The 13104-nt window shown below is 38.1% G+C and overlaps 1 protein-coding gene across 21 annotated transcripts in view; it reads left to right on the top strand.

Moving 5' to 3' along the window:
- EPB41L2 (erythrocyte membrane protein band 4.1 like 2) overlaps positions 1 to 13104 on the top strand; it is a 2741769-nt gene that overhangs the window by 2597902 nt on the left and 130763 nt on the right. For 20 of the 21 annotated variants that reach the window (XM_044064528.1, XM_044064527.1, XM_044064530.1 and 17 more), the window contains one exon: positions 7457 to 7574. The exons of the other annotated variant lie outside the window; for it this stretch is intronic. In XM_044064528.1, the coding sequence (XP_043920463.1) occupies positions 7457 to 7564 (108 nt within the window). In that variant the 3' untranslated portion in view covers positions 7565 to 7574. The remainder of the gene's footprint in view (positions 1 to 7456; positions 7575 to 13104) is intronic. 21 annotated transcript variants of the gene reach the window in all.

Raw genomic sequence — 13104 nt, 5'->3', positions numbered from 1 at the left:
GAACTGTGCTATCTACATTCTAATTTCTTCATACCATGTCTCATTTATATCCCCTTTTAATTTTGTACTGTAAACATCAGACATGAATGCACCCCTTAAATGTTTGTAGGGTTATTATTAAGCCACGGGTATGCCAGAGATGTTAGAAAATAGAGGGGAGAAGGGCAATGTTTGCAAGAAGAGATAGGTCCAGAACTAGTTAACAAATCTTGACAGACCCTTGGATAGGTGTCCATTATTCTCAGCTAAGTCCTTAGTGATGCCTACCCTTGTTAGATCTTGAAGTTATGTCATTAATGCTAACCTCCTTACTCATATTTGATTGTGGTTTCTAGCAGGGGATGTATATTTGCTAAGGGAGATCCACATATCCTCTTTAGGGAGGTAGAGCTGACATCTAATGCTGAACCCCTCCTGCACCAGCTTGACTGTTTTAAACTATTGGCTCAGAATACTAGATGCACATGTCAGGACAAGTTTTATGTATATTCCAGCTGTGAATATTGTTATAGCATCCCATTGGGCACCATGCACAATGCTAGAGTAATGCACATTGATACATTACTGCTTTTGTCAGCTGAGAACTCATTTTAATGTGCTGTACCAAATACCTAGATGCTGAGTCCATCATTACTTCATTGTCACTATTTGAAAGTCCTTTCTGAATGCCACCTTTTGGAATTCACTTACACAGTATATATTGAGTTCCCCCCTTAGTTTTTATATATGAAAATAAAATGAAGTTTAATTAGGTAATTGATGGCATTGTAGGAAGCATTAAAGACTCCATCAGAATAAGGAAATTAATAGACTAAAACTATTTAAGAAACTGAAATCTCATCAAACTGCAAAGATGGAATAAGTAATTTGAGAGTGGGCTTCATGTTTAGAGAATGTGATTTTGCAAATGGAAAAAAGTAAAGGATATTCCAGAAATGTAAACAGACAAGAATTTAAACAGGAAACATTGATTTGAGAGATCTTTAACCAATGGTTGCCCCTGGTATGTCCTTACTGAGAAGCCATCTCCTTGGCACTCTTCTTTGCCTCTGTAGTTCCCTTACTCTGGTGTATGCATGCCTCCCACTGATACATGACATGGTTTCTCACACAAGAGCTATTACCAACTTCGTACTCCTCACTTGTTTGTTCTAGTCATTTTACATCTTGGGCCTAGTGTGCCTTGTAGTAAAGTTTCCAGTTTTGACACTACAGAAACCTAAGTCTTCCAAGTGTGGATATGGTTATGAGAATACTGGCTAGAACATGCATAGGTGTTGCCTGTAAAAACTGAATAAGGGAGCACAGTGTGCAGGAGTGGAGAAAAAAGAGCAGCTTGAGACTTTCTTTAATGCAACAGGGGTTTAGGACACTGGACTTTAAGCTAAGGCTTCTTAAAATGAAGGCTGTCATATTGGTGGCCTTCACCCTTAGTCAGCTGCAAGACATTGACCAGATAGTGAAGATTAACTTTATTTCTGTTGCTGGCTGACAGCCAATGTTGTGATAGGAGATGTGCTTCCTAGCAACTACTATGGGCAGTGTATTCCAGGCCCAGCAACTGCTAAGGGGAATGTATTCCAGATTTCAGTCATAGGAAATTAATAGGCTATCAACCCAGAGGTCATTTTAAGCCTAACCATTTCATACCAATATAATACCATAAAAATGCTAGTCAGTACCCAAGAATGCATTTAGTGATGACTGCCCATGTCCAGGAGGGTTGTGGGCACTATCCCTAGTAAGAATTTATGGTGCCACATCCACTCATCCAGGTTCCTCTTGAACAGTGTCATAGAGGTGCTCTGTTTCATGTGAATTTGGTAGCTGTTCCAAAGACGCGGCATTCTCTGAGAGATAAATCTGTCACTCCAGCAACCTCAATCATTACACATTTCACATGGAGTATACCCTTGTATCCCCCTAGTGAGAACTCAAGAGCTCACACCTAAGTTTGGGAAGTCATCTGTTACCACTGCCCCTCTTCCCAGGTATTTGCCTCATTAGTGAGAAGTCAAGAAGTTTCTGCTAACTCTGCCTTTTCCCTAGGGCCCTTGGTTGCTCCTCTGGAGTTAGACCTGCATATTTGGTCTTCACATGGTGAGGCATGGTGGAATAGATATGGAAGTACACACTTAGTAAGTATAGACTAATGCCAGCCTAACGCTTTTTGAAGACCTCTAATCCTTCAGGGCCACCTTTGGAATGCATTTTCCTTTGCACTGGGGGCCCATCAGCTACCTCTCAGCACGTGTCTACCTCTAACTTAAGATCCAAAGTGAGAGATGAGGACAGGATGACCATACCTAGCACTAACTCAAGGGGACTTTCTTCCTCTTCTAGTTCCTTGGGCTATGTAATCAGAGAAGGTCAAAATTCTTCTGTCTGAAATGGACAAGGATAATGTGCATTCTTTTATTCGTCACTATCGAATAACGTCTTTTCTGCAGAAACATTCAGGCTAATGAAGCCTTGATGAGCTTTCTTGTAGTCCATTGTGACCTTGATTGAGCTGATGCTGTGGCTAAGGGCATCAGAATCCTTTTGTGTTCAGTGCTGTTTTCCTGTTCAGGAGGTCCTCAACCTGATCATAGGAGGCATGTACAAAGAAGACAACTTCACAGAAAGCACTAGAAATAGCCTGCATAAGTTTATTTTTAAAGAAAGAAAGCCTCAACCATGCCATCCTATGCTGGCTTATTACAAAGCTTGCATTCCTACCCCAAAGTACTAGCACAACTAGAATTATAATGTGCTATAGTCCGCTATGAGCCTCACTGTAGACTGACACCATGATAAGGACTGTATTCAGTCCTGTCTTAACCCGAAAATGAAAAATGTCTGCAGTGTTCTCTAGTGCCTGATCAACTGGGAAGGAGTAAAACATTGAGAGCTGAAAAATATAGTGAAAAGATTTAAGCCACAGTATAGCAAAGGAGAGCTACTTCTTGCCTGTCTTGCCATTATCTGGGTGTAATGTGGAAAGGTGCTGGGGTCTTTGGGTCATAAAAGTGAACTAAAGAGATCTTGTAAGAACCTGCCTTAGGATACTTAATCAGAATTTCAATCCACTTTGCTTGGGGGGGGGGGTTGTAAACAAGAATCACCTTCTTGGCGAAAGAAGCATATTTAAGTGTTTCTAGACTGCAACAATAGAATTTTTAAGGGCACGCTGCTGTTGGGCAGCCTCATCTTCCTCCTTGATCCCCAGGTACTTAAACTTCTGTGGCAAAGTTAAGGGGTCACAGGCCATTTCACAGATGACGCCACTAGCCTGAGGGTTTCTTCAAGGCACAGGGTTTATGTGGATCGAAGTTGTTGGACTTCTTTCCCAGAATACAGAGGGAGCTACAGAAGCCTGCCAAACCATAGCTCAGGAATGGGTACACCCAAGATTGCCATCTGCATGCAGTGTCATGAATATGATGTGTTAGTCCTGAGTGCTATATCTGAGCCTGTGTTTGCGGAGCTGAAAGGCAGACTCCATGGATGCAGGTTCGCAGTGGATATGTTTCAGCCTTGACTTTCTGTAAGGCAGTGCAGATAGCTGAGATGTGCCTTTTGAAGGCTTCTTGTCATCCTTCTGTTTTGTTTCTCATTTTTCAGGTGAAGCAGAACTGGGGAGAATGAGTCTATATTTGCCTCCTACCCCAGCATATGATTCCACGGTGAGCACTACCAGCAAGTATTAAGCCTGAGAGCTAGAACAGCAAGCAGTTGTTTAATTAAATGGTTCTCAGAAAGGCAAGATCCATCTGTTACCCACTCTAGATTGATCCTTTTGAAGATCTGTTATAGTGGTTCACATATTTATGTACAATACTGTTAAAAAAAAGTAAGGTCGCCAAACTGAACATTTAGTCGAAGCATTCAAAGATCATTACCAAGGAATATCTATAAATGATGCACATATGTACAGGTCAGAAATGCAGATGAACAGTTGATATGAAAAACTGGTAATTTCAGAAAAAAATATTAAAGGTGTCTTGGAGTAAGTACAATAAAATGCCTAAGTCACAATTCTATTGCCAGTAGAGATTTGTGAGAATTAAATGATTTCTTTATAGGATCAGTACACATTTTATTTTTTTAGCAAAATAAACTGAAAATGTTTACTTTAGCCATCATAAAAATGTAAGGTAGAAAGCAATGATGTCATAAGAAAAGAAAGAAAAATTGGTTTAAATCTGTAGCAAAGTGTAAATTAGTAGTTGAATTAAATGGTATATGTTCAGGAAGTAGTGCACAAAGTTATTTGTGCTGATGGTCTTCTCCCCCATCCCCCTCATTCATTCTCTCTCATTGCTCTTGATGTGTACAGTACAGCAACTCCCCAGCAGGTTTTCAGTCTAGCTCTACTGTTTACTAACAGTGAGAACTTCTCTTTTACTTCTGAACTCTTGCATGCAGCAGGAACTTCTACTTCAGCACTGCTAGCCAGTAAGTACTTTGCCTCTTTACAAATGTGCCTTCCTTCTTTACTCAGCAGGTCATGTTGATTCCAGGTAATCCTCCCTATGCCTGGAGGTCAGGAATTATGTTTCCTTAAGAGGTTTTGGCCGCGGTGTTACACTAGAAGCAGATGCTGCCTATTAAATGCTATTTCGTCATTTTATTTGCTTGAGTCAAACTCTGACATATTCTGTCCTGCAGTTAGCGGGGTACTTCCTTGGCTCAGCAGTCACTACTGTGCCACAATCAGTAAATAGGTAAAATGCTATAAATAGCTAAGTCTTATGTGAATTAGACAAACATTTCTTTAATGTACTGAGTTCCATCATTCCTTTACGAACTTGTAGTTTGTGAAGTAGTTTCTGTTTCCATGCTTACATCAGTAGGCTGCATATCACTTTTATAATCTTTTCAGATTTCCCAGTGCAATACTTTCTTTGAACCTAGAATGCATTGTTAGGATTTAATAGCAATGGGGACCTTGCACCAAAGTCAGGGGCACATAGGTAGGTTTCAGAAAACTGTAGCATCTGATGGTACTTAAATTGAATGCACTCTTTTATTTGTCTGTTCAGTTTTCTTGACTGTTCTACATTTAGAAGTCTTGAGTTGAAAACTCAAGAATGAAGTTGCACACTTCTAGAATTACCTAAAGTGTACCTGCTGCTGCCTATAGTTAATTGGGCCACACTGCATTTTAAATGGGTGACATTTCTGAAATAAACTGAATGAAATCCCCATTTCTTCCTCTGCTGTTTAATTGGCATGTGTTCAGGTCTGTTTTTTTTTTTCACACTGGCATTTCAGTATCACTGCTGAAAGTAGCTCATATCTAATATCTGTATAAATTATGCTGTACAAAGTGCTTCTGTGGTAGTATAAACCAATTTTTATCAAGGCTATTAGTGTTTTTGCCTTCATATGCACTAAAGTTTTATTTCCTTTTTAGCCCGTATACCGAAAAAAAAGTTGGGTGGGGTGACCCGGTGATTAGTATTGTTGTCTTATTAACCCATAGTGTGGAAGAGTCGGCTGCAGAAACCGAGCATGTGATTGTTCACAATCATTCACTTTTCCTTTGCTTGAACTGTATGACTTAGTTCTCAAAATAGTTTTCAGGATGTGTACTCCTACACTAAATATAGTTCATTGAGATTTGCATGAATGCTTCTTTCAGTAATGAACATTTATTCATATTTTGGTGGATAAAAGAAAGATATGCTCACCTGCTAACTTTGGAGCTCAAGAACACAACAATGTTTGTATCTAAACTGATTTTTTTTTTTGGGGGGGGGGGGGGTCATGCCTTCCATGGCTTACCAACCTGCCATGTCTGTTTATCTACTGACCTGCTGACAGATGAATTGTTTGTGATGCAGTGAACGGTTCAGTGAATTTTTGTCTTCTTAGATTTAAAATGAAACTAAAAAAAATGGCTTAAAAATAAACCGAGACAATGGATTATGTAGAATTATGTTTGTCAAACATGGACAGTGCACTTGAAATATTGCATTGCTATTATTGACTAATATATTACTGAAGTATTAGAAACTCCCATTTTTTTACTGTTTGAAGTGTCTGATGAAATGATCTCTTCAGACTAAACCAAAGCTATTTAACTGTAGATGTTTCTTCTCAGCAGGATTATGTAGAAAGCATGCAGACACCTGTTGCCTTGGAAACGAGTATATTAGTCTGTGTTATGCATATGATTGGCTGTTCATGAAGCTGTTCAGTACTTAGGCTCAAATGCATGAAAGAAGATGGCATTTGTTTGTGAAGGGAGGTGACTCAAAGTATTTCAAGGAGTCATCATATTACTATGTATTTGTTAATGTAACGTGACTGTTGTAAATCTATAGAACAGAGAGTTTATCACAGACATTTGCTGTAGACATTTAAGATGCTTATATACTGCCTGAAAATAAATGTGCAACACATGCCCCAAGGGCCCACATTTGCATCCATAGCTGTCGGGTCCATCTGATTACAAATCTTCTCCATACTATGTCGCATACTATGCTCATCACCCACAAATTTTGTGTGATGTTGGTGTTAGTAATCTTGTTACTTCTGCTAGCCTCTTGACTGATTGAGCCTTGTGTGTGTGTATGCATGCGTGCCCATGTGGAGGGAGTCATGTTAAACAAAAGTACTAGGAGCATTTTTTTTTAAATGACAGCAGCCATAATATTTATGGATTAAATAAGTGCTACTTACTTGCAAGCTGAAATAAACCAGTATTTTCTTCAGATTGGGGGAAAAAAGATTTTAAGCACAGGGGAGTTTAAAAGAATAATATGCATCTGTTTTAAGTTTACAGTTACTAATACCAGTCTTTCCCTTGTTTGTAGAAGAAAATAGAGGGCCAAATGGTAATTTCTCTCACGTGACAGTGCGGCTTGCTTGATTGATTTTATTTTGTCTTCTTTCCTTTACCAGTATAGAGGCTCTTTTTTTTAGTCTTATTGCATAGAGTTCTCTGTTCGCACACCTGTCCATGTGTGCTTTTCCACACTTCCCACACACATATCTTTGTACAAACATGCATGTTCTATGTCTTAGTTTTACCATGTAGTGAAAGGTCCTGGGCAGGCTTGTTGACTACAGTTGCACCTGTTCCTGATGTGTATACTGAGCTACTTTTTAAGGTGAAGCAACACTGAACTTTTGTCTCTGGGAACATGCATGCAGTGGGTAAAATTAAATGGCAATACTAGTTAGAGCTTTACAGAAGAAAGATAGGAAACAAATAGGGGAGTTCATCTACCTATTAGAAAACTGCACATTTCTAAACAAAGTTGTCATTCTTTTTTTAAGCTTTTAAGTTTTCGTGTTTAATGTTTGACACAAGCACTCCACAAAATGTTTACTTTTTGTTATGTCTATAGTGTTGATTTTATTTTTTATTTATATGTATTTATGTGTGTGTTGCCTTCTGTTGTGATGATTTTTTTTTCAACCTTTGCTTTTCTTTTTGTGTTTGTTCATAATTTCTGGGTAGGCCTTGGCACAGGCAATTAAAGAAGCCAAAGAGCAGCACCCTGACATGTCAGTCACCAGGGTGGTGGTACATAAAGAGACTGAGCTCACAGAGGAGGGGGAGGATTAAAAAACATAAGGTAAGAGAAGCCATATCCTATAGTGCTAACAGGCACATCACTGTAACTTGTGAAAAGGTGGAATAATAAATCCTGTAACACTCACCTGTCTCCTCATTGCCATTCATGTCAAGTACCTAGTTTTTAAATCTTCTTATACAGCTTGCATGAAGAATATGCGACAGTGTGCCCCTTCTGTGTCATTTACTAACCAATACTGTAATATATGTGGGCTTCTGCTCGCTTTTCTTGCTCAGCAATTTTGCATTTTATAACGTGTCTAATAAATCATTGTGATTTATTTAGACTGTAATCATAATTTAAGCAGCAGCACACTGTGTGTGGGAATCAGAAGTATGGTGCTTCTACTGCATAGCTTTGCTTATCTGTACATTCTGATAGTGCCAGATAACTCTTGTAACTTTTAAGGTTTAATCCATCTTCTTTGTAAACAAACTTTTATGTGTAATATTTATGTTTAAGTAATTTATTGCACTGCAACAGTAGTGACGTATTTATGCTGTAACAGTCTTTCTTTCAGCAGCACTCTGGATGGTAGAGTTGTCGTATAATTTAGGTGGATGGAGTTGTTCTAAAGGTCTGACCAACATATGCTATGCAATGTCATTTTGTCTCTTGGTTCTCACGGTAGCAGCATTATCATGTTGGTAGAAATTTTGATTCATTAATTATTACTTGCGCTAGATTCTGCATTTTAGCTATTTGATTACCAGTGGGTTTAATGTTTGCTGTTCATAAAGACTGCTTGTTTTAGTGTTTTTATTGTTTCAGTACTCTGGGTTGAGTGTAATGTGGATGAAGTTTGAGCTGAGTCCACTTCCTTTTCATGCAACTCTTCAGTCGCTGTTCTCTGCAAGGAATCAAAATCAACACAGTCTCTGTACATTGGCAATGCTTCAGAGTTGTCATTTCTTGTTTCCGTAAGAGGAGTAATTCATAGGAGTTTCAATGCCAGTACCCACTCTCAGGCTGTACCTGCCTTTCACAAAAATGGCTAAATTTGAGGGTACCAATCCAGTCATTCAGACTCAATTTGAAGGATGAAAATGTATCATGTTGCTTTATTTATATTTATTTATTTATATTTGTTTACCGTGAGTGTCCAACTGGACGTAGGTCCATTTTCAGCGGAGGCCCGGGGAGAAAAGCTCCACAGTTAAACTAAACAGACAGTAGTTACATTGGATTACGTAGCAATTAACAATTTACATAGCAATTACTTACAACATATTAACAGATGAAGAACATAGTACATCAGTAGACAACTAGAATCTTTATCTGTGAAGTACATAACAGACATTAACAAATGTTAAAATAAGAAGTTCTTGCTGTATAAGTGCTAGGCTTATGAGCATCTGAGCTTGCTATAATCAAGGTAGTTAGTGGAATGGAAAGAAAGGTAGTGGTTGGATGGGGTGGGTGATATTAGAGTGGGAGTTGCAAGGGCATAGCCAGCATGTTTTTAGGTGCGCTTTTAGTAAAGTTTTGAAGTGGGTGCATGATGGTATGGAGGTAATTGTGGGTGGGAGGGAGTTCCATAATTTGGCTATGGTGCAAGAGAATAGTGCTTCACCAGCAGAGTTATTGGCTTTAGTGATCTGCAAGTGATTTTTGTTGCTGGATCTTAGTGGTCTGGTGGTGCAATAGGGTTGGAGTAGATTCTGGAGGGATGGGACATTTAGTGGATGGTTTACTAGTTTGTGGGCGAGTGAGAGTTGATACCATTGAAGGAGGTGAGGGAGTTCAAGCCAGCCCAGTTCAGCAAGTGAGAGACAGTGGTGACTACGGTAGGATGCCCTGTGGCGAATTTGGCAATTTTGTTGTAGCAGGTCTCTAGCTTGTTTAGATCGCATTGCCTTAGGTTGGTATATATTGGAGAGGCATAAAGTAGGGTGGAGATAAGGTGGGAATTTGCTATTGAAATCTTTGCTGCTTTGGTTAGAAGTTGCTTATTTCTGTATAACGCTCCTAGTTTTTTGTGGACTTTTTTTATGGTCATGGATATGTGAATGTCAAATTTTAGTTTATTGTCTATTTCCACCCCTAGCAATTTGGTGTGTTCAGTTGGGTATATAGTGGTGTTGTCTTTTGCTGTGATGTTAAAGTGAGAGTTGTTTTGAGTATGTTTGGTGGGTTGGAAGATGAGTAGTTTTGTTTTGTTTGGGTTGAGTATTAATTGGGCATCGGATAACCAAGTTTCAACAGAGGAAAATGCTTCCTGTGTGACTTTTTGCAGTTTGGGTAGGGACTGGGCTGAGCAGATGATGGTAGAATCATCTGCGTATTGTATGATTGTGCCATGTGTGGTGGCAGAGGCTAGATTATTTGTGAAAACAGAGAAGAGTAGGGATCCAAGGATGGATCCTTGGGGAACCCCTATGGAGACAGGTAGTTGGGGAGATATGTCATTCTGCCATACAACGGATTGTTGGCGGTCAAGACAGGTAACTTTGAAACCAGTTGGTGACTGATTGTGAGAAGGATAGGTTATTGAGGACAGAGATAAGTTGTTTGTGTGGGACCATGTCAAATGCTTTAGATAGGTCTAGTAAAGTAGCAGAGGAGAGATAGCCATTGTTTTTATGCTGAAGGATAGTGTTAGTAAAGGAGAGTAAGGCAGTGGTGGTGCTATGGTTTGGACGGAAACCATGCTGAGTATTGGAAAGGAGGTTGTTAGTAAGGAGGTAGTCTGAGACCTGAGAGTGTATGCATCTCTTTAGTATTTTGGAGAGTGGAGAGAGAATAGCTATGGGGTGGTAATTGGTTAGTTCTGTGGAGGGTCCGCCTTTGTGGAGGGGAATTATATGTGATACTTTCCACAGTGTGGGAACATAACTTTTTAACATAACATAACTGCTTAACCTGCAGGGCAGCTTATTATGGAATTGTGGGAGACGAGGTGTAATGACTCTTGTCTCCATTGCATTCTGTTTATCTGCTGTTGAAGATTTAAATCCATGACTCTGGTGCCAGCAAAGCTTTTAGACCTGTGGAGATAATAGGAAATAGAGGGCAGCAGGGTACCTAATAGTGTGGAACAGAGCACCCCTGAAGAGACTGTAAGATACTGTGAAAAGGAATAGAGCTTTTAGACTCTCTTTGTAGCTCAGCCTGAAATCTTCATAGTTAGGAGAGACTGGGGCTTCTTTAGTTGTTTAATATGTCAGGTGAAGTACATCCCGAAGAGGACATTGCACTCTATAACTGGTCTAACCATTACTGAATATAAGGGAACAGTGACATCTTTGGATCTGGATGATATACCCTTACCTATTAGCTTTGCCAAATAGAAAGTTTTTCTGACTACATTTGCCACACAATGACTGGAGAGGGAGCTATCAATCCAGGTACCCAGCACACTGACTACATTTATGTGCAGAGGATATGGATCATTTGCCAAATTAAATGATACTACATTCTTGTCTTATTTAATTATTTGAGCCCATTTTCAGTACAACAGTTAAGTTCTTTCTGAGGGGCACAGGTGTCAGTAAGAACCAGATCTGATGTTGTCTTCTCTGTCGGGCTTCAAGCTGTGGTTAGCAGATCTGAGTCGGATCCAGCACCAGCCACCTCCTTCAGGCTTCTAACTTGCCAGGCTCCACCTCCCTTATTCACAAATCCCCAGTCCTCACCTGACCCCCCCCCCAATCTAGCTTGCCTCCATTACTGTCAGCAGCTCAATCCAGCTCTGCTTCAGAGTATCCTTTTTTCAATGGCTTTATTATAGTGTTTTCTTGTTCTTTGTGTCTTCCGATACCCTAGTATTGCTTTTTTCCTCAACATTTTTTTATTTTTCAAATACAGTTGGATGAATTCCATAGTTTTTGTATATAACATCTTAATAACAATGTACACTATTTACATCAGCCTGACACTATAACAGAGCTCAGTATATACAATTACTTTATAGGTATAACAATCCAGTTATCAGAGTGCATCTGTTCAATTATTGTAAAGTGTCACTCGACAATGAGACTTTTTTCCATGGATTGTTAATAAATGGCTTAGGATGAATCCTTAATTCTTTAATTTTAATTTCTAACAATGCTGTGGTCTTCAGTTGGCTGTAGAAGTCTTCCAAAGTTGGTATTTTGTTTGTGTTCCATCTTCTTTTTATACACTTCCTTGAGATTGCAAGTATTGTCCATACTACATACATATTTGACTCATTGAAATGAGGACCTTTGTACACATTTAATAATACTAGAACTTTAGATAAGTTAAACAATTCATTAAATAAAGCTTGTAAAAAGTTTTTAATACCATTCCAAAATGGCTTAATTTTAACACAGTCGAAAAAATGTGATTCCAGTCTGCATTGCATATTTGCTCACACCTCCAACATATTCCCTTTGTGGAAGATTTAAGTTTAGTAATTATTTCTGGAGTTAAGAATGCTCTGTGCAAGCATTTCCAATAAAAAACTTTCCAGTATTGTATAAAGGAAGCATTTTTTATTGATAAAATATTTGATTTAATTTCTTCAGTTAGCTGTAATGAGTGTCCTTTTGTTATATAATTCCAATTCAAGGATTTGGGTGTTGTTTTATAATTTATCAATATCTTGTAAAATTTCGAAATACTATTTCCCATGTCATAATCATTATATATGATTTCATATAGGTATTTTGTAAGTTTAGGTATTTCTTTAAATGAAGAATTACTAATTATTCTGCATAAATCTTGCGAATACGTCCGAATGCTTTGCATAGTTGGCCATCTTGTTGTGGAATTTTGTATGTTGTTTCTATTGTTTGTATATCCAGAACTTTTAGTTCTTTGATCCATTGAAACTAACAAACAAATCCTTTCTGTTCCCAGGAATTAATTGCTTCTCTGTATATTTTATGTGGATAGCTCTTTGTAACTATGAATGGTGTTAAAAGATCAAACCAGATTTTTAAATCTATATTTGCATTAATAATTTTCCTAAATGAGTCAATGTAATTAATCATGCTAGTTTTGGTGGGCTTATTTATGTTATATTGCATACTTAATACATAATATGTGCCATGGTAAGTTGTTTTTATCTGTTGTTTGAATTTTTTTTTGTAAATCAAATTCATTTATTGATATTACAGTTAGTAATTCTTTCCAATTTGCAGAATAATTTGGACTTATCCATTCTGAGATTGTTTTAGATATTGATGCTTTTATATATGTTTCTGTATCAGGAAAGTTTAATCCTCCCTATTTCCATGGTCTGATATGATGTATTAAAGCTATTCTGTTTCTTTTGGGAAACCATAAAAATTTTATTAGGCATACATTTATTTCTTTGAGTATATTCCTTTCTGGTAACAGTTGCATTGCCAAAGCTCTATGTAGAGAATCTTGGGTAGTAAAATCATTTTTATTAACTGTAGTCTATCTTCAAATGTTAATATTATTTTGTTCCACTTGTCCACAGAGATTTTAATTGTATTGATGATATTATTGTAGTTTTTTGAGACTAATTCATTATTATCCTTGTATAACTCAATTCATAGATATTTTAAGGTAGATTCTTGTTTCCCTATAATGTGAT

Source organism: Protopterus annectens, chromosome 1.part0, assembly GCF_019279795.1.
Source record: "Protopterus annectens isolate FY-2018-M chromosome 1.part0, PAN1.0, whole genome shotgun sequence".
In the NCBI taxonomy this organism is placed as follows: domain Eukaryota; kingdom Metazoa; phylum Chordata; order Ceratodontiformes; family Protopteridae; genus Protopterus; species Protopterus annectens.
The sequence above is the reverse complement of the archived record's forward strand: the minus strand, read 5'-3'. Positions and strand labels throughout refer to the sequence as shown.